Source organism: Alosa alosa, chromosome 4 (genome assembly GCF_017589495.1).
Source record: "Alosa alosa isolate M-15738 ecotype Scorff River chromosome 4, AALO_Geno_1.1, whole genome shotgun sequence".
In the NCBI taxonomy this organism is placed as follows: Eukaryota; Metazoa; Chordata; class Actinopteri; order Clupeiformes; family Clupeidae; genus Alosa; species Alosa alosa.
In genome coordinates, this window is record NC_063192.1 from 15,324,388 (window position 1) to 15,346,779 (window position 22,392).

At 41.6% G+C, this 22,392-nt stretch overlaps 2 protein-coding genes across 2 annotated transcripts in view; both read right to left on the reverse strand.

The window, feature by feature from the left end:
• Positions 1–1,301: 1,301 nt before the first annotated feature.
• On the reverse strand, positions 1,302–14,441 carry usp11 (ubiquitin specific peptidase 11). The gene is made up of 21 exons (XM_048240925.1): positions 14,259–14,441; positions 13,015–13,124; positions 12,612–12,742; positions 12,210–12,327; positions 11,610–11,755; positions 11,209–11,270; positions 10,855–10,954; positions 10,455–10,628; positions 8,884–9,042; positions 7,230–7,454; positions 7,049–7,132; positions 6,700–6,794; positions 5,773–5,976; positions 5,255–5,382; positions 4,448–4,930; positions 4,030–4,100; positions 3,437–3,549; positions 2,699–2,848; positions 2,116–2,231; positions 1,807–1,895; positions 1,302–1,610 (listed from the first exon to the last, which is right to left on the reverse strand). Exons 1-21 carry the CDS (start codon positions 14,366–14,368, stop codon positions 1,437–1,439), a joined length of 3,042 nt encoding a protein of 1,013 aa, XP_048096882.1. The 5' UTR covers positions 14,369–14,441; the 3' UTR covers positions 1,302–1,436.
• Positions 14,442–15,608: 1,167 nt separating this feature from the next.
• The window catches only part of grm6a (glutamate receptor, metabotropic 6a), a 38,356-nt gene continuing 31,572 nt past the window's right edge, over positions 15,609–22,392 (reverse strand). Inside the window, exons 11-12 of the mRNA XM_048242050.1 lie at positions 20,636–20,874; positions 15,609–17,514 (exon numbers count right to left, since the gene is read on the reverse strand). Of these exons, the coding sequence (XP_048098007.1) occupies positions 17,511–17,514; positions 20,636–20,874 (243 nt within the window). The 3' untranslated portion in view covers positions 15,609–17,510. The remainder of the gene's footprint in view (positions 17,515–20,635; positions 20,875–22,392) is intronic.

Here is a 22,392-nt window from a genome sequence, read left to right on the forward strand (position 1 = left end):
AAGAATATACCAAAAGCAACAAATGGACAAAGTGTAAAATCTCCCTCAAGCCTATTAATCATCATTTATTTATATCAAAAGAAGCGTATACAATATAATAATATATTCAATCTATAAACAAAAATAAAAGTAAAGATCACCAGTCCCCTGCATCTGATCCAGATGATCAAAGATAATACAATACAAAAATACTGTACAGATGCAATTTTTAAAAATCAACAGATCAAGAGCTCTATCCAGAAAGCACTTAGCTGAAATATTCTCGTTGCTCAAAGGAATATAGAAATTGCACAAGTGTTGGGGGCAAAACAGAAAAGAGTAATTTAAATGCTTTGTTGTTGAATCTATTGCAAAAGATAAATACAAACTCTTCCTTAGAAATATGAATCTGTGTCCTGCAACAGAGGTTTACTTTCTAAAAGAACAAGTGGAAGATCTGTTTTAAAAGCATTCTGATGTCACTGGGAAAACACCAGGAAACATACTTATGAAAGAAAAACAAACACAAAATCCCACCAGTGTCCCTCATAATTAATCTTAAAATGATCAATAAATAATCTATCACAAGATTCAAAGCTACTGTTCAACCACATCTGTCTTTACATAAAATATGCCTCAACAACAAGTATGTGGTCTTTCAGCTTGCCTTGCAGGATCACTTATTGCAACTCGTCAGCCACATCTGTTCATGCAGTCCCTGATATGACGGAGGGAGGGGAAAACAGAATGTGATTGATATAACTGATACTTATTTGACAGACAAAAAAAAAAAAAAAGAATTCTTTCCTGTTCAGCCACAGATCACTGTTCTTAGATATCACCCTTTCAGATCTTGTGAGCTGTAGCGTATTCCACAAAGCCAACTGCTGGTGTAAGTAGTAAGGGGAGGCAGGAACTGAGTCAGACACAGTGGAATAAAATTGGCTGCACTCTTAATGCTTCTCCTGCCCAGACATGCAGTAGCTACATTCACCATTTGAATGAATAAGAAAATTCAACAACATGTGGCAACAACCCAAACATTGAGCGTAAGGATGTTTGCAACAGATAATAAAGCAGAAAAACACAGACATATTCGACCGCCACTTCTGAATCTGTCCGCACCTGTTCCCTACAAAACCGCCGCGCACCATTCTCTCATCTCCTATGGTCGCCCCGGACGCTTCATCTTTCTTGGTTACCCCATCCCTCCCTCCCTTCCACCTCCTCTCCTTGGCCTGAGATTTTAGCCTCTTCCTCTGCTTTCATGTTTGCAAAGAGGTAGAAGGTTCAAGTTTTTGTTTTTGTTGTTGTTGTCCCCCAAAAAAGAACAATGAAACAAAGAAACGAAGAAAAAAAAAAATAAAAAACGGACACACCCAAAAGAGGATGGTAAGAAAAACAAAATAATCAAACAAAACAAAACAAAAAAAAAAAAAAACAAGAGAGGGACAGCTTCAGTCAGTTTCCATGTTGACGCAGGAAGTAGCAGCAGCCAGGCCATCGTGGTTAGAGGAAGTGAAGTCGTTGGCGGGTTTCACAGAGGCAGCGCAACCATCTGCAGGGGCGGGCAGGGTGGGTTTGCGGATCTTGTCTTGGCGCTGGTAGAACAGAACGTAGGCAGCATTGGTCTGCAGAGACAAAGAGAGCGAGATGTTTTTTTTCACTTCATTGATCAAATTGGAATGGTCAGTGAATAAACTCTTAATCACTTACACACAAAGTTCAGAAAGTTTACCCAAAGCACACACAGAGCTTGCTTGTGCAACGACTGAGTCACTGTTAAGAAGAAACTGTAGTGTATTACAATTAGTTTTCCGCACGTACCACTATTTGATCCTCCCTTGCATAGGTCACCTTGCTGTCATCAAAGTAATACCACTGCCCATTGTCTTTGTTCCGGGCATAACTGGTATCTGAGAGGAGAGAACAGATACTGACATTGGCTCTACGTCATAAAGAATTTCACATGAGTATTTTAATAATTCATAAAGGTTATCCAATCATGTGATAGAGGTCATGTTTGTGTTGTGAAACACTACATATGGAGTTGCATGGAACTGAACAGAGTTAAACAGAGTTGAAAACTAATATATATGCGTATAGGCAGAACAGAGAAATAGGCCTGGCACTCACAGTGTCCATCCCTCAGGCCTCCGTAATGGTTTGACACGGCCATGAGGTCATAGCGACTGGGAGGTTCCCCATTGGCCCCAGGCTTTCGCAAGAGGTAGCCGGAGAAGTCCAGTTCTCTGTGACCAAAGAGTGAGTCGAGAGAGAAAGAGCAACAAAATGAACAAATAGTAAGAAGGGGATCTCATGTCAAGAGAGGTTCTCATGTCACTGTCACAGCAAGACCCTTCAGCAGATGACCAGCAGCCTGTCGTCAGCCCCACAGGGTCTGTCACATCTCCAGCTGGGCATTCAGCACGAGTTCGGGCCGAAGCCAGAGGAGGCAGACGGCATAGTCTGTCCATCACATGATGTGTGACATAGCCATTTGAGATTTTACCATTGCATAAGCCATGTTTTGTTAATGTCTTCCATATAACAGGTGGTTCTTTGATACCGTAACTAACCTCAACAATTTATACTTATATAATTTACCACCATTAATATTTTAGTAAGGGCCATATCATTAACTATCTGTACTAGACACAATTTACTAAATTTCTGTTTTCATAACTGCACAGCATGCAATGGGAGGATGGGCTCTCACCGTAGGGGAAACTCCACTATAGTGTCCAGCTTCTCGCGGGAGTACTTGGTGTAGGAAAAGCGCTTGAGGTGGATGATGAGAACCTCTGGTAGAGACCACAGGTCCAGCTTCTTGGTGGCCAGCTGGTGCTTCTTACACACGGGGCAGTACCTGCAGACACATCACAAGAGACGGAAAACACAGATGTTATGGAGGAAGCCGTGGTGCCTGGTCTATCCATGTTAAACCAAAAGAAGACCCTCAGAAATCAGTTTATGCCTATACACCTTTGGTAATATAATAAAACTCAATGGTAATTTTATGAAACTACTCATTTTTCCCCAATTTTTTCAACTCTAAGCCAATTTTTTTTCTTGGATCTTTTTCTATTTAGTGTCTACTACTGAATTGCATTTCAGTAATTGTGTTGTAGCTGAGTATTAATTTAACATCATTCATGATGGGTTTCATTGATTTTAAAAGCCACAATTATGTATCTAACGGATAAAATCTGTTGCTTCAGACCGCTATAATTATTTCTGCTAAATGACTCCATTATAATTCATCCATGAAACTACAGTAATGGATGATGATGAATGTGTTATTGAGGAGTCTGTATTTCAATGGACCATCTCAATACCCATGTCTGCATAACATGAGCAGTTAATAATTAGGATGCTTGAGGTCTTTTGTGTGTGTTTTTAATGTGCGGTGATGAATCACCCCAAGGTTAGAGAAAGAGAGGGGGTCATTAATTACCAGGGATTCTCCTCCTCTAGGGTCTCCACAGTAGTGAAGAGTTCGATACACTCCTGCAACTGCACAGTAGTTTGCTGATGGGGGACCTCCATGCTGGCGTGTTTCACATATTTCTGTTGATCACACAAACAAGACAAATGACTTCAACTCTACAAATATATGTTGCTGTGTTTGTAAGTGCAAGTTGGAATTGTATACCAATATAGCCACCGGCCCACACTCAGGCATAATTAATCATCACGCACCTACATACATATTATGCTGAAAAAACATCCAGGGCACAGAAGATAGGTTCAGTTCCACCTTGGCTGCAAGATGTTACAATGCCACTAGGTGATTTTAAACAGAGAACATCTCTCCTCCACAGACTCATCTCTCCCCCTGTTCAGGCCCTGGGTGCCCCCCACAGTGGCTTAGCTCTCTGAGCTTAAACCTGTTGTGTTGAACACTGTACTCTCAGCGTCTATCTCCACCTACTTGAAAGGCTCCCTACTTCACTGTGGTGGCTGAGCCTTACTTGAGCCATCACTAAGACAAAAATACAAACATGGAAAAAGTGTGTGTGTGTGTGTGTACACCCCACACATTCCTACCTCAGCCTCGTTATCGTCATAGTACTTCTTCTTCATGTCAGGGTCCCAGTCGATGGCCACGTAAGGCTGAGCTGCACATGGAATCAGAGGAAACCAACTTCAGATTACATGACGAGGCTCATAAACACATCACACATGTTCTGTTGTGTTGGGTTGTGTTGGGTTGCGTTGTGTTGCGAGGGTAGGGTATGTGTGTGAGGACTTCTGGATTCTGACTCTGAACCTTGCTGCCACATGCTTCTTCCTGAAAGATACTCATCATATCTGTACCAATGTGTTGTGCATGTCTGAGTGTGTGTGTTAGAATTACATTCACAGCTGATGCACTACTGGATGTTCACTTTGCTAAGTGGTAAGAGAGGTTGTGTCTAAGAGATTGTGTAAAGAGATGGGTTTGGTAAAGAGATGTGCCACTTACAGCTGAAGGAGAAGGCGCTGCCCCCCTCGCCCATCCCTCTCTCCGTGGTGCCGTTGGAGTTGACCGCCTGGATGGTGAAAAGCGGTCTCCGCCTCTTCCTACCTTGCCCATTCCTCCCGCTCCCCGTCAGCCGTTTCCCTGACGATGCACCAGCTATAGCTGTTGAATCCCCATCCCTCCTCTCCTCTTCCTCCCCCTGTTCCTCGTCCTCCTCGTCCTGGTCCTCCGCCTTCCCAGAGGCCTCGGTGGTGGCGACGTCCGACTGGGTGGCTGTGTCGGCGCTGCTGCTGCCGGCCGACTGGCCCTCCTCCGAGCTGTTGCCCCTCTCCGGGTCGCTGGCCGCATCCTCCGAACTGGGCTCTGATTGGCCATTGTTCTCTCCATCAGCCTGCCCCACTGATGGAGTCATCTTAGTGGTGCATTCTTCCCCCTCGCCAGCCTGCTTGGAAGGTCCTGCCTTTTCACAGTCATCATCTCTTTTGTCTGTTTTGTGAGTTTTTAGAGAAAGAGAGAGACAAATAAACAGATTAGAACTAAGAAACAAGCAGGTTAAAGAAGAAATCCAGCCATTTTTCACATGGGGGCTCACGGACATGCCCCCAGAGGGTAGCGTTGTAGCTGTCTGGCTGCTTTAGCTGTTGGAATTAGCAACTCAAGCTAGGTAAAACCGCTTGTTTTAGGGTTTTTTTTCTGTACTCGTGTCCTCGAGAAATGGAGATCTATGTGAAAAATCACCAGTATGTATAACAGTACAAGGTTTCACTTTCTTTTTCTTCATGGAGGCTATTTTCAAAGAGAAACGCTCACCGTTGCCCAGTCCATTGGTCTGGGTCTTGTACAACTCTTCCTCCTCCTCATCCTCATCTTCCCCACCTTCATCATCCGCCTCCTCTTCCTCAACCTCGTCTGAGGGATCCGGGGTGTGAACGTAGCGCCTACAACCACACAAGCATTCACACCCAAAAACATTACAGGATATTTAGCTTACCTGACACAACCTGTACTTGACAAGTAAGATACAGTCCCACAGATGTTAAACACAATAAGAGTTAAGTTCAAATTTCAAGTTTAAGTTAGTATTTTAAGTCAGTGTTCTGTGAGGGGCACAGTAGTGTGAGCACTGCCAACTAAACAGTTCTACGACGACATAATTTTCAGGGAAATGAAACTGCACCTGACATAAGGTCAATATAGTTATGCTTCAGTTTTATTTCCGACCTGGCATAAGAACCATATCAAACCATAGCACTACTGTAGCTGAAAGAGGAGCAGCCTTCGTAGCACATCACTCCATGCGAGACCACTGGTCTGTGTGCAGGACTCACGCCAGGCGCTGCAGGAACAGGTAGTAGAGGGCGTCGCGGGTGCACTGCTCGCGGGGCACGGCCATCAGGAGCGGGTGGCCAAACAGTGAGGTGCCATAGCTGCTGCCTGAGCCGTAGTCCCGGTAGTGGGGGCGCTCCCGCAGGTACACAGCCAGCACCACCTCCTCCCCATCATCCTCCACTGCCCCGCTGCTCAGCTCATACCTGAAGGAAAGTAGAGGCAACAGGGTGAGCAATCTACCACCCATATCAATGCTTTGCATTCTGCATACATTTCCCACAGATTATAGATTTTGCAGTTAGCACAGCCAGGCTTTACAGTGCATCTTACTGATACATGGTAACCCTAGCAACGCAGCCAAGTTTAGCTTTACCAGTTATGTGATATAAACACAGTACAGAATGAAACACTACACAACGGTAGTACATTACAGTACAGTACAGTACAGTACATAACCTGAGAACACCACAAGGAAAGACAAGCATTAAGAGCCCATTTCCTCATTGTGACAGCAGGTGGCGCTGTTCATACACAGCACATGTACTCAAACTGCAGAATGACAGAATGACAGCCAGCGCTGTATAGTGCAACAAATAGGGACAAAGAGTGGTCACTGCTGATCATTTTCACACAGTCTATACTTAAATCCTGGCAAGGGTCCATGGACTTGATTGTAACAGACCATTTAGACCTCAGATATAGGATTTGTTCTTAATTCCCTTGCACGGTCATGTTAAACATGCCTGAAAATGACATATATTGCCCTGATTTTGTCAAAGCAATCTTTGAACATTCTGCTCTTTGGCAATGATGGCATTTTATTTCTGTCCATGCATCTTTGTATTGTAGCAGTGCCAGCATTTGCAATGAGTGGGAGCTGCGGTTAATATTAACAGTGGTTAGTTAGCAGACGATTAAAAGCTTACACAAATATATCATCTCTGTCCAGAATGCAGCTCAGAGACTCGTCAGAGTGGTAAATCTTATAGAAGCGGTGGTTGAACACGTCTGCCACAACCATCTGAGAGCAAAAGGAACCAAATGAACACAAAATAATGACACACACACGCACACAAAATCATGATGAATAGATCTGGGATCTTCTTATACTATAATTAATCACAGATTTTCACAACATACACTTTTTCATCCACATTTTGCATTTACATTACACAAATGTTACATATTTCACAAATTCGGATTAATCATTAATATTTATTTAATAATCTATCAGTATTCACTCAGAAAAAAAGGGGAGGGAGATGTATGGTTTACCTGATTGGCTGGCACATCTGTTACCTGGGATAGGGCGATGCACAAGTCAATCACCTTACCAGCTTTGGGCACAACCACTCGATGCTAGACAGATCAAAATAAAGAATATTAAAAAATATATTTTTAAAAACATTTTAAAATAAAGAGGGAAATAACTGGGCTGGAGCTGGGTAGTGTGTACCTGGACCGGCTTGGCACCAGGGTCAAGCGAGACGAAGAACACCTCCATCACCCTCTCCTTGCTGACTGGCAAGGGGACACTCAGGTAGCAGAAGGGGTCAAAGGTCACCGAGACTTTGTGGCATTCTGGACAAACCAGCGTTGACTTGAACAGCCCGTGGAAAGTGTCAACGATCACAGAGTCGTTCCGTCGCCTATGGTTACGCCACGCTTCCTCTGCTACTTCCTACAGAAAGAAAATGCCCGTCATGGATTCTGATTCTAGGCCCACAAATCATACCTTTAAAAAAAGTAACCGGCCCACATTTTATGAATTCATGTCAAGCGTCAAATCAGCGGGTGCGATCGATCTTGCAGCGCTCTGCAGATCTGGCTGAATCTTACAACACAAACATGCCTCGTGTTCAGCCAGACCTACACAACGTTGCAGAGGTCGAACGAGCCCACTGATTTAATACTACCGGAACACGAAGCCATGCAATTCCTTCAGATACAGGTCTTGTTGCAACCTCTCTGCATATCAGGGGTCCCCAAATAGTCTGGCCCAAGGGTCAAATTATGTCAAGCATGCCAAACCAAAGGCCAAAGCATTCAGGATTAAACACACATACACCTGGAAACATTTAAAAATTGAAAACATTTAAAGACCAAAAACTTTTTCCTTTACTGCACCTCTGAAAGCAAATTAGCAACATTGTGACAACTACTACAATTTTTCAATTGGAATAGCCTGACCGTATGCAACGTGAAGCTGGTGGTTTGCTAAGGCGTGCCACTCACATGGCTCCTGCAGGCCGGATGTGGCCCGCGGGCCGCTATTCGGGGAACCCTGTGGTGCACTTTCATAGTTTACAATACTTCAGTTTGTCTGTAGGGACCCTCACCACACTACCACATAAGTGTAATTATATTTTGAGCATTGTAAGTGGTATAAAATAGCGTTTATTTTACTCCTCAATAAATCCTTCTGAGTGAGAGCTCCTGGCATAAGACCCAGACCTGACCATTAGTCATGCCTGCTCCACCACAGCATCTCTCGTTAGCATCTGCACAAGCCCCAGGCTGTTTGCCATCGGCCCACTGTGGCTCTACCCCACTCTGGTCCTAATAACTCATGTCCATCTGAGCCTTGGACACGTGGACCTTGACAACAGGGTGCGCGTGCCATAGATTTGACAGAAGGTGCAGCACGGGATCCTGGGCCTTATATAGCACAACTCAACACTTCCATCAGATTTTGGGCCAATCACCTGCCATCACCCCCATCACCACCCAAGCAGCCTGTTTCCACCTTGCCATTCATCTTGACTGCACAGACTCTCCCCTGGGGCCAACTGTTATTACAGAAGTCAATACATAACAGTGCCAGAAGGCTTTTCTGGCTACGATGGCAACAATGGATAGAAATGTGTACTCAAGCCTGAGGCGTGACAGACCATGAAAAGTTGCCTGGAAAACTAGAGGACAACCCTCCATCCAAACATTCCTTTCCATGTTTCCTTTCTTTCCTTCTCCTTCGTGCTCGGGGGAATCAGAGGCCATAAAGGGACCTTGATATCCTAATCGCAATGTCATCGTCATATAACTCTCCTCACATAAACTAAGAGGGTTAAAAAAGGATTTTTTTTATATTTTGAGCTGCCAGCCAGCTTTACCTGGTCAGGTCGGCCATCGGCGTCCCTCAGCTCGATGTACTCCTTGTTCTTGACGCGGTTAAGGTCCTCGTGGAGGCCGTCCAGCAGGAAGGATAGAAGCTCCTGGGAGTCGTGCTGCTGGTAGCCCAGGAACTGCGAGGCAAAGTGGCCCACCTTCGTCTACACATACACACGCACACGCACACACACACACACAGACATACAGGCATACAGACACAGACACGAGTGGTTAAGGTGGTGTCTAAATTATTACTGAGTCACATTTACATAGTACAGCTTTATGGACTATTTGTGTTGCATTGGTTTGCATACAGTACAAGATCAAGCAAGATGGCTGTCCTTATCCAGGGCACTTGCTTTAATGACCTGTGGGAAATAACCTTTTTTTATGTGCTGCTGGAAAAGACCACATTAAGATAAGATGATTCAGATCAGAAGCTGAGTTGGTCCTTGTAATGCAGGTGGTTGAGACAGAGAGACAGACAGACAGACAGACAGACACAGACACAGAGACAGAGACAGAGACAGAGACAGAGACAGACTCACTCACTCACTCACTCACTCACTCACTCACTCACTCACTCACTCACTCACTCACTCACTCACTCACTCACTCACTCACTCACTCACTCACTCACTCACTCACTCACTCACTCACACCCACCCACTAACTCATAGGCCAAGACAGCATAAGACACAATCATAAACATGCTCTGATTTATTGTTCATCTGGTTTAGGCCAAGACAGCATAAGACACAATCATAAACATGCTCTGATTTATTGTTCATCTGGTTTTGAAAGGTGTGGCTTACAAGCTTACTGATCCATTGAAACAAAAATAATCTCTGTGGCATCATCAATGTGCAATTCCATTGGTCTCCAAAGCTCGGGCTGTCTTATATGAAGACAATAGCCAAAACCTCAGACTATAAGGCAGACATTTCAATTTGAGTGTGAGTATGATTAACAATTTAAAACATGCAGATTGGATTTATTCACCCAATATGCAAGAATGGGACTATTCCGCTTTGAGAGATTATACCTTCTGCACAAAATATGTTGATCAGGCAAACAGTGCAATCTGCTGCACAAGAAATGTTGATCAGGCAAACAGTGCAATCAAGTTAAAAATCTCTTCTGATCTGTTTCCTGTAAGCAGAAGTCTAGGGCTAGACTGTGTGACTGCATTGTGTGAACAAATACATTTCGACTGAGGGAGAACTGATTCATTGCAAATTGTGCATGTTCGCAATCCATGACATGATTATGAGTATGGCCTTTAGACAGCACATCACAGCAATAACTTCTCAAATGAGAATGTTATGATGTTTTATCAGTCTGGGGATGATGCAGTATTACTCATAGTCTTCATCCCAGGCAAACACAAATGGAATAGGGCAAGCACACTGGAGCCTTTACTTCACTTTCAGGCTATGACTGCAGGTCCTGTTATGTATGGTAGCTTCAAAGCTGAAAATAACATCCTGCTTGTTTATCCATCATAAAAGCAAACGCTGAATGAAGGGACTGGTGAATGGCAAGGTGGTTCTCATGACATTTGACACTCTACCTTGAAGACACGTGGAACCACAGAGTAGTGCCTGCCAGTCCACATCTGTTTGATGACATCAGCGTAGGCCTCGGCGATCTCTCCCTTCATGCCCAGGGGATTGGTGAAGTTGAGCTCCTCGAGGTACGCGTTGCGGAGGAAGTACTCAGTCAATTGTGGTGTGTTACTAAGACACTAGGAAAGTAAACAGCAATATAATAACCAAATTTTTGAATTTGCATATCCAAAACTCTGCATCATAGTCCATCTGGGCTTACACCAACTCTAATATTAGGAAACACACTTCCTGAAGTCATTATAATAGTATAGCCGGATAATATACTATGCTACAAGTTCATGGTTCACTGTACTTTAAAACATGGAGGCAATATTCCCATGAGGGACACAGTCCAGTTCTGACCTGCAGGGCAGAGTTCATAAAGCAGGTGTTCCCCAGGTTGGTCAGGCCGCACACCCCTGGTTGCCCCCGGTACGAGTCCTGCTCCTCCACAGAGTTCCTCCTGCAGAGTTAGGACCCAACATCACAATCAGAACCTCTTTCATCAGCTCAGAATCTGCCCCACATCAACAATCACACTCTCTATGAATAACACATGATTCCAGTTCTGATTCTGAATCTTTGACACACAACGGTGTCAAATGACAGACCCAACTTTGCTACTACCCACAGACAAAAACACCCGCTTCAAACCAGAAAGCACAACAAGAGAGGGCAGTCCGCCCCGAGGTTTTTGTTGTTTACTGAGGGACTCACATTATCTGAGGCCTGGAGCTTGGCCAGGTCCCGTCCGCATTTCTCATCTCCATGATCACCGTCTGCAAGACAGGCAGAGCAAGTCTCAGCACAGCACACAAGCCAGCTCAGAGGCCTCCAGAGAGGAAACATGACCCTGGACAGACATGTCTGGACTGGACTTAAGTCTACTGAATGCAACTGTAGTGTTCACTGAATAGGGGTACGTGCTGGGAAGTTACGTGTGTGCTGGAGGTAGGGTGGGTTCAGCTGTCAGTCAGACAAATGCAGATGGTAGCGATGCATCTGAGGGGGATTTAGGTGGTCGTGAAAGTGCATATATAATGAATGTGTTATGTGTGTGAGTGTGAGCGCATGTGATACTGGTGAGTGTGCGTGCGTGCGTGCGTGCAACTATTCACCATCCCAGAGCTGAGGCAGGAGTCAAGGACGGACACGTAAATGTTTCGCAGGCGCTCACAGCTGGTGTCGGAGCTCTTCATCCAGAGCCGTGTCTCAGCGCTCTCTCCAACGTCAAACTGCTTCCTCATCATCTTCTCAATGGTCTCTATGGGGCCCCAAAATCAAATTTAGCAGCATTATTACATTCACATTTAACCTCCCACTTCATTATGATAGCCTGTTCATTTTAAGGGTATGACACTGCATTTAAATCAGGTCAGATTAACCTTTTTACATAATCTAGACACACACATACAGAGACACACAGCTGTGTATAAATTAATGCTGTGTTACAACATGTATCAACTGATTTTTCCAATAAGCAACACAGTTTTCTTAATCTTCGGGGGCTAACACAGCAAAACTAATTAGAAGAGTTGGTACTTCTGTGCATCCAATGGAGTAGACACCATGAGTACAGGACTGCTTCCTTGTCTTCCTAATAGGATTTTCTCGACTGTTCTGCTTCAGACATCTCTTATGATAAATACACATGTGTTCATGCTATAATAACAACACACCAACAACAATAGGAGAGGAATAAAATGAGCACCACTCACGTATGGTGTCTACTCTGCTGAACTGCGCTGTCACAACATTGTCCATGTTGCTATGTAGGCAGAGGAAGACCTCCACAGGGTAGACCTCAACTTTCACAGTGCTGGGTAGGTCCACAACCTGTAAAGTACCAGCCAGATTCCGAACAATACACTCTTTAAAAAACAACAGCAGGAGCAACAACAGCAGGAGCAACAACAGCAGGAGCAACAAAGCAAAACAACAAACAAAAGCAACTAAACTTTTATCAGCTACAACAACAACAACAACAACAACAACAAAAGCAACTCAACTTTTATCAGCTACCCACATCTGCACACAGCCACACGGCGAAATAACCCACACTACCGGTCTCACAGAGTTTATCTGTACCAGTCATTGGTCACCACAGCTAAGCTAGTTACCTTCCGCTCTAATGCAGGTTGATCATCCACCAGGCCATACCAGGCCAACAAGTTGCGCCAAGCCTCAGCTGGGATCAACACAAAGTCCTCGTTCTCCACCAGGCGCTCCTTTAGGTGGTATGAATCCAAATCTGGGGGGATTAAAATTATTTGGTCAATCCACCGAGGTGCTACTTCCATCACTGTGTGCACCATTTTCTCTGGATCTCTCTGTTGTGATGTCTTTATTGGGGATTTAGACAACCGAGTTATACAGACAAATAAAAGGGTTTTTGGGAAAAATCCTGTCGTCTACTACGACTGTTAATACTCTCTAATATACCATTTTATCATGGATTTCATACAGTCATAACATTCAAAATTACTTTCCATATAATAGGTGTCTGAACAAACAGAAGCGTACCCTCAAAGAGTTCTGTGTTATCAATCTGGCCAGGAAAGGACGAAGAGTTCTGATCCCCAGTTTTTATATACTCTTTCCACTGCTCAAACCATCTCCTCTCCACCAAATACCTACATTAGAAACAAACACATTCAACTCAATTCAAAAATGACATTCAGCTACACCATCATACACACAGACAGACACACACACAGACAGCAGGAAATAAGGGAAGAGGGTTATAGTCCTGCATGTGTGAGGCCTCGAAAAAGTAAACACATAAAATAACGAGCTGACAATGGCAATGGCATCATCACTGCAGTCGTGATGTCAGACAAAAGCAGAAATAATGTTTTGAAACGCGAATTATGAAAACTGTAGTTAACTATTACGAAAACATTGGGAAAGTGTGTGTTCAACTAAAAAAATATTTCTTGCTGTTGACATTTTATTTCCGCTAGAAGAACCGGTTACAGCGCTTAAGTGAAAGGAAAACTAGACAGGAATTTCTGTAGGTCATCGTGGGAAAAAACAAAAGTATCAATTGCAGCTGGCTAACTGGAAATTGAAACATAAGAGATGATTAGAAATAAAGTTAAAATGATTGTGTTATTTAAAGTTACAAACAGCATATATGCTAGGTTAACTTAAATCATTATGATAATTTAATTGTTTCTTTTTGTCTCTGTGTAAATGTGTACAGAACACCTGCTAAACCTTTCTGACGCAGCCTATGGCCAATTCTACTTACATTAGCTACCATTAGCTAGATAACGTTAGCATTTTAACAGTTGCAATTGCATGTCAAATTAGTACAGAATATGTTTAAAAAATACGTCCGTCCAAACAATGGCACAGGTGAGAAGGGTCAATGGCAATTGCTGTCATCTCTTAGAGCCAAAGTTCACATTACGACGTAATGTATTGCTCAAATAGCTATTTAGCCAGCAGCTAGCTAAATAGCTTCTAGCTAGCTAGCACAAAAAGTCACCAAACGTCACCAGCTTATTTCAGAAACCCATCATATTAGCCACAAGCTAACGACACGTTGGATCACTGAGGGTCGGCGCAGTAGCTAGGCAGAAACTATCAGGGCTTCTTCAACTTGTACACGTCTTACAAAAACATTGAAAGGCCAATTGAGAGTAAGTTACACCAACATTAACTGGCAGCTGTCCGAGCAGGTAAAACAGATTTTTCACTTGTTATTAAGCGCCAGTGTTTGCTCTATGTGGGTGTCAGTCAAGAGGGCGGTAAGAGCCTACCAACTATCCCCAGCTCGGAGTTCATGATTCTGTACAATGGTCTCGATCTCTCGCCGCTGGGTCTCTAGTCCAGGAGGTTCTGTTGCCGAAGCAGAAGTGATAGCAGCCATGATAATTCATAAATATCAGTAAAGCTCTGAATTCATCCACCGCATACAAACCCCGGAATAGTAAGTATTTGCAGGAAGTAGGAAGTGGTTTAATGGTGACAACTTCCTTGCAAGCAAAAGGGCGTGTTTGATTTCCATATGTGGGTGTACCGTGGGTGTTCTACCTTGGTCCAGCAACTTGGGACTAAGGGCACTGTTTTCTCAATTATTATACGTGTTGGCCACTAAACAGAGGGTGAAAATGTTCTGTTGACTTGCTGCATTACACACATCAGCTTGTTATTCTCTTGAAGTCATTAACCTTAACCTCTGTCTAGATCTGATAAAGAACATTGTAATTGTCCACAGTGGTTTCAGAAGACCTAATCTATATTTTGAGTGTTGTCTATTTAAAGCACTCCGTTTAATTAGTGATTAATGATTAGGCCTACACATTTTTTGGCAGTTACAGGCTGTCACATTGCCGTCACATAGATGTATTGCTCTCCATGGCCACAAGGTGTCAACATATCGTTATGGAATAGAGAAGCAAAATGCATTGCAGGCACATTGAATGACTATATTCAATCACATAGGCCAATATTAATATATTCAGCTATATCACTTAATGTGTTAAGTACCACTTTTATGCTTTATCTTCACCCAATGTAGCTTTACCACATTATTTTACACAAAAATGAAGGTTGCCTTTATCTATCATTGTGTGCTAAAAGACAATCAGCAGTTGAGAAATTCTGAAAATTCTTTTTCAGATAATGTGTAGCCTTGAGACCTGGACAGACTCTACAGTAGGCTACAGACATTTTATGAATGTTAACTGCGGTGATACACGTGCATCAAGACTTACCTTGAACCACAAAGGTCCTTACTCTCTTTCATCTAGTCATCATGACAAAACAGGGTAGCCTACTGTGTAGATAAAACATGCGGTGCACCAATAGGCATGTCTTTTGTAGTGGTACTTCAGGGATTTAAATATTTAAACTTGGATGAAACACATAAAAAAAATATCAATAATTTCTCACAATTTCCATATTCAGTCACATGATAATCTAATGTCATGGTATGTAGGCCTATGTGACTTCATAAATTGTACATGAATCTTATTTTGCAAGTTGTCAGTATCTAGAAATGTTTTAAAATGTGAACAGCTATTTTATTTGGATTGATCACTGATGCAGACACAACCACACTGTCATACTATTGGCTAATTATCTTTATAGAAGAGACAATAGATGTGTTTCATTAAAACATTTATTCTATCATGCATGGTACCAGACATAGCAATGCCTCTATGCCCAAATCTCAGACTCATCCAAGAGAGGGTTTATTTTTAAAGTACAACAATCCTATGAATGTGAAAATTATATCAGGAGAATGTTCTCAGTTCACATTAAAACACCTGAGTTCCTTACAGTACAAAAAGAAAATAGCAGTTACCACCCCAACCTCAATCGAATAATCTGAAGATATGTACAAATTCAAGTAATAAAAAAATGAAATTCTTTTTTTCCATATGACCATATTGAGTAAAACATGTCCTGATATGACAAATCTTCTTAAACTTAGTATGATATTTGTGATTTGTAAGCTGTAGGCCTACTTGAAATCTAGCTAACTTTAATGGCATATGATTTACATGAGAAGATTGATCTGCCACAGGACTTGATTGGTTTATGTTGACCAAAAAAAGTGTCTGTTTTAAAGTAACTATAAAGTAATCGTATGTTAAACTAAATGTATTCCAGTTTAACTATGCATACTTAGTAATATGATATCTTTATATTCTGCTGTATCAGTCATCCAGACAATTCTGACACTTTGTATGTCAAACACAACTTTGTCCACAAGTTTGCCAGGATAATTAAATGCTGTTCCCTTGGCTCCATAATAACCAGCCATTGTGCAGCACATAGTACCCATAAGGATGATCCATGTACCATGTCCTAAGTGAAATTAATGTAGGCAAAACATTACACAGATTTAGGAACCAAAAACGGAAATAAGTCTTTGTTGACCATTTCCACATCACCATAGTTTAATGCTAATTAAATGTTTGCATGCATGCATTTTCTTTCATCCTTACAAGAAATTATATACCAGCACTCATAAGCATTTTTTTTTTCATTTCATTTCACCCAACTATAGTTTATATTTACAACCTTGAAAACTGACATGTACAGTTTATTTTAATTTATTATTACAGGTGGTTTAAGGACTTAATTACGTTGTGCACATGCTAGATGTTTTTTTTAAACAGTGAGGTCATGGAAATACAAAAATATTGTGCTTATGAATTAAAGGATAAAGTACTGTCATTAATAAACTTAATCAATTCAGAAAACATAATCATTGTGCTGTCATGGGTAACACTCCCTTGATAGAATTAATATAATCATATAATGTTGAATGGATGGTGAGTATACAATTATATGTATGAGAGAAACATGTTGCTATATCTTGTAGGGAAATAGCTCACTCATGACTAACATCTCAGGATCATTTCAAAATTATAAATTTAAGGACACTACAAAAATAAAAAATAAAAAGATCCATGCATTGCTTCTCTTCTCATATAACCTAACTGTGCTTTTCATTTGAACATTGAACACTGGATTCAGTGAAATGGCAGTCGCCTCCACTTCAGAGAAAATGGCTGAAGTCACACACAGAAATACAAAATAAACAAAAGATCACAAAGCCCATGCTGCTATTTCAGTGGACGCGAGAGACATGTAAGTCCTAAACAGATGCTGCTGTGTCCAGTCTCCAGTAGCAGTAGATAAACAATCCCTCCGTCTATCATGGGGTATTCCTCTGCACTTTGGCTTCCCAATATCCTCATAGATACAGTAGTAGTTGTTGTAATGAGGCTTGAGTCCTTTGATGGTGTCTTTACAAACATGTGCTCTGAGGCGTTTCAAGTTTCACCAAGAAAAAAGTTTTTTGTGCTACTCCATCTGTTTCCTCCAAATCTAGCACACAATAGTTATTTTAATGAGCCACACATCAGGCAGCACTGACTGTCACCAGAAGATCTGGGTATTCTATCTATGCTATTAATACTGTATACAGCAGCAATCTTCTCCTCCTCAAAGTCCATTTGTCGTCAAGTCTATGATAGTACATAATCCGTCTTGGGTTACCTGTCAGAACAAGACAGAAGATATGTACTGAATCAATGTGTGGTTCAATTCATTCATTTAAATTTCATTGTACAATATAGCTTCCACCAATTCAGGTGCCAGCAGACAGTCTATTTTAATACAGTTATATGTGCAAGCTATACACAGTGTAGTGTGAAAAATATGCATTGCTTCAAAATAGGCATTGCTTCAAAAAAGAGGCACACATATTAGCTTCAAATATGAAATACATCAAAAAACATGGTGAGAATAGTCTTGACATGAAAGATTAAGTAACTAAGCCATTTACACTAGGTATACAATGTCTCAGAAAATGAGAACATAATGGTGCTATTTATTCATTTTTTTTTCACCAGACACAAGTTAACCCCAAGCTGTTATTCATGATATGCACAACCATTCAGAGTCAATGAACCATTCACACATTGCTATATATTAGGGCCTGGTACCCGTTTACCCATATTTCCTGTCAAGATGCAAATATTGGATCACAAGAAATAAGCCTTGGTTGAAGGATTTCCCATTTGGCCGACTCTATAACCTAAAGCACAAACTGAAAATCTGACATAAAAGCCATTGTCCTTGTTGCACGTAAGAGTAAAGGCACAGTTGCATCATCATTTCCTCGAAGGAAACAATGGACTTTATTTAGATGTCTCCTGAAACTGTTATTAACATCAGATAGACAAACTTATGATTTTTCTTTAAGAAAAATATGTCATGCAGCATTCCCTTTTCCAATATCCTGTCTAAAAATATGTCTGATACGGTCTATCATCTCAATAATAGCTTAAAGGAATTATTCGGAGTAAAATGCACTTTAGATCAATTTACGGATGATTGGGAGTACATACGTTGAGTTGACATCCAAATCATGTCATTAGGATGTGTTTTGAGAAAGTTCGAGGTTACCGTTTTTAGCCAAAACTCTGCCTGGAAGTGACATTGTCATTTCGCCGCTACAAAATGCTATTTTTATACCTCTTCTACAGTTCCAAACAACATTACACTTACGTGGTAGTGAGTAGAGGGTCCCTAAAGCCAAACCAAAGTATCCCGAGGTCTTTATGTGGTCGGATAGAGAGTCCAGAATGAATTTCATCAAGCCAGTACCTTTCCGGAAAAGTTGCCATCTTTGCTGCCATCTTTGCTGCCATCTTCAGGGGAAAGTCCGTAGGAGTCGATTGCTGAGTGTGGAGTAACATGCTCTGGAAATTCACAATTTCGTCGCCTTTTTAAAAAAAAAAAAAAAACATAGTCCAGTCCATACAACTTCATTTCAATTTCGAAAGAAATACTGGACTATGTTTTTTTTTTTAAATAAAAACGGCGATTTAAATTCAGGAATTTTCAGAGTGTGTTACTCCACACTCAGCAATCGAATTCTACGGACTTTCCCCTGAAGATGGCAGCAAAGATGGCAACATTCGAAAGGTACTGGCTTGATAAAATTCATTCTGGACCCTCTATCCTAACACCACATAAAGACCTCGTTTGTTTGGAACTTCGAATTTAAAAATAGGGTTTTGTAGCTTTTGTAGCAAAATACCATGCCCGCCACTTCCAGGCTAACAAGTTTTGACTAAAAAGGTATAAAATCGAACTTTTCAAAAGCTAGAAAATGACATGTTTTGATGTCAACTCAACATATGTACTCCCAATCATCTGTAAATTGATCTAAAGTGCATTTTACTCTGGATAATTCCTTTAAGAGTCGACAGGTAAAGTGTTCCAAAGATACTGCAAAACCTAATGGGACAGTGAGCAGTATGAGCAGCGGCATGCCCTGATTAATAGCTAGAAAAGCTACCATTTTATTTGGCGGGGACAGTGACGAAGAATGACAAAATGTATGCCACACGATTGCACTAGAAAGGGACTTGGCTGGCAGCTGTCTGAGTTCACACAAAATACAAACGACAAGCCAGTGAACGAGGGAGGACTAGAAAGCTGGAGCTGCTTCAGGTAGTCTAAAGACTCATTTAGGTATGTCTCCTTGTATATACTGAAAGTCTGTTGACAAAAGGACTCTTTGGCAGGGAAACAAAAATAACCACAATGTTCATTTTTAAACAGAACCATTCTCTGAAAAATGTCAGACAGCTGTCTTGAGGGATTCTGTAATTTCAAATTATGCTGAAATTGGAGAGGGAAATATTTTTTTTTTATCAACACAGTCATTTTAATCTGAAGACTGGGCTAAATTAATTGCTGAATCAGTCCCTCTCAACGTTACCCTCAGGTATAACACTTTTCCATTTATAATTCACTTTTAATAATAACAAAGCTTGTACTTCTGATAGTCCAAAATTCACATCAATAATTATCTTTTTGGGAAAATTTCATGCAAGCATAGCAATATTTTTGCTACAAGGGGCTCAATAATAGTGTAGTAATGAGATGAGCTGCCTGAAATTTCATTCGTTAAGGAGAGTGAGAGTGTACTATAGAGATAGGGGGAAAGTGGAAAATAAACCCAAAAGGGCTTTGCAGAGATTTAGAGGGAGAGAAGAAAGACAGAGAGCAAGAAAGAGAGAGCGAGAGAGAAGGAGATAAACATAGAGGCTTAGAGGGAAAAGTGACAAGTGAAAGAGTGAGAGAGAGCAAAAGAGAGAGAGAGAGAGAAGAGAGATATGATGATGATGATGATGATCATAATGAACAACAAAAAAGGCAGGATTTGAACAATATATATTCTTCAAAAGGTTAAGGTGTATTTAATAGAGACAGCTTTTATTGACAGATATATTCCATCGTCTTATTTTAAATCCAGTTTTGACCACTTTATTTGATATATGATATTGCCCAATGGTATTCACATTTCTGTAACACCAGATCTTGTGAAGTGAAATAGAAAAGTCTAATTTCCTTTTTTGTCAGCTTGTATATTTGCCCTGCATGCAGAATCACAAGAAATCCCACAGGAAGATTGAATTTTGAAAAGATTGAAAATATATGAGAGATGTGATCAACATGATGTCAGAAATGAGGCTGAGGCCGTTTGAGTGATACTGATATCATGTTGTGGTGACATCTCTAAAGGGACAGAATACTTTTTTAAGGCTGGGATAATAATAGAATAAAGACAGACATCACCCCTCCTCCTGAAAAAGTGACCTACTGTGTCCTGTCGGGCTCAATTTTGGTCTCCCCGTTTTGCTTCTCGTTGATGGACTTCTGGGAAAGGCGTGTGGACATGGTGGCCGCCTGCACCACCGACTTGAAGCTGCGCTTCCGCTTCTGGACGTTCTGCTCCGGGTGGAAGATGATGACGTACACCTTGGGCACGTAGAGCATCCCCAGCGACACCGAGGCACTCAGGCTCATGGACACAGTCAGAGTGGTCGTCTGGATGTACATCTGGGGAGCAGAGGAGTTCATATTCATCCATTCGGCGTGTTTTTAATCAAAAGCTACTTACAAGTGTACAGATCGACTTTGATTCATCTCTGAATTAAATGCTTGATCTTTGTACTACAGAAGAGTTCAAAAGGGTTTAATCACATGCTAAGCCCTTGGAGACTGTGCATGTGGGAGATTACAGTGCAGTAGTATGCACTACTGATGCAGTTTTAAAGGTAATTTCTTGATATACCATAATAGGAGAAAATGGCCTGGTCTTGGTCTTGGTTTCTGATTTGACTCCTTTTTTTTTTGCTTTGCTTTGCTTTACTTGCCTGCAGTATTAACCCCCCAAGTGGGAAAGCCATTGGGTTCTTCAGGAGAGCATAGGCACCGAGTTTCAACAAATCCACACACCCACATCTAAGCCCACCAAGAGCTAAACAGCCAGAGTGGGATGCTGGAAATCCGCACACAATGCTACAGTGCAGCATGGGGCTTGGAGAAAGGAATGGAAAGGGGGGTGGGGGGTGTGATAAAATACACATTTTCACAAATACTTGCCAAGGGTTACGTCACATCCCCAGCATGACAAATGCAGCTTACATATATAGTATGCCAGTGGATATTTGTGGCCGGTTGACTGGGAGTAAATACATCTGGATGCATCTGTGAGTGGCTACCTGGATGGTGAATGCCACAGCACTGCAGCTACTAATGCCCTAATTCCTAATTCCTCACTGTGGGAAGCACTCAGGTTTATTAAGATGGCTAAAGACATTGTTTCTAAGCTCCCACACAGTCCCCCCCACCCATCAACCTGCACCCACAATTAAGCTCCCGGAACAGTGCTGTTGGGTTGAACAGCTCCTGTCTCCATGTCATAGTGTGTGTTGTGGAGATAAAGGGAAAAATGAAACAATTTTTTTGTTCTCTGTTTCTCTCTCGGTCGCTCTCTCATTCCTTTTTCATGTGCCTCATTCACCCTTTCGCGTCATCTCATTGCCATATCAAAGGACGCCTCAATAGAAGAAGAAAAAAAAAATGTTTCGCAATGCAACTTCAACTTGTTATCGGGAGCTTGGCAGGTTGTTCCCTACTTCAATGCCTGCATTTACAATGGAAAGCATTTTACATAAATTTCTACTTAAGTGCTTAACTATTTATGAAAACAGCCATTTACTGAAATTTCTGCATTGGTGTGAATAGAGGTTGACTCATTGGAAAATCCTTGGAAAGAAGTGTGGTTTGGAACACAATTTTATGCTACAAAATGACCATGAACATTTCTGATGAAAGGTTTGTGCAGCTGAATATGTGTAATAATAAAAGTTAATCATCATTTTCTGATAGAATGAAAGTACTGTACTGCTGACAGTAGGTTCCTTTGCTTTGTGGTGAGATGTTCACTAAATTACAGCAAGTCCAATCATCAGGACACGAAACATGACATTTCTTACATAATTCATCAACTTGTGTGGGTGTGCTTGCGGTTAGCTCATCTTTCAAGACATGCAACACTCATCTATGCATGTC

Coding starts and splice junctions, on each gene's coding strand:
- usp11 (XM_048240925.1), bottom strand. CDS start 14,368: ATGGCTGCTATCACTTCTGCTTCGGCAACAGAACCTCCTGGACTAGAG. Junction 12,328..12,611: donor AACCTGCATTAGAGCGGAAG/GTAACTAGCTTA, acceptor GGTACTTTACAG/GTTGTGGACCTACCCAGCAC. Junction 10,955..11,208: donor AGCTCCAGGCCTCAGATAAT/GTGAGTCCCTCA, acceptor CTAACTCTGCAG/GAGGAACTCTGTGGAGGAGC.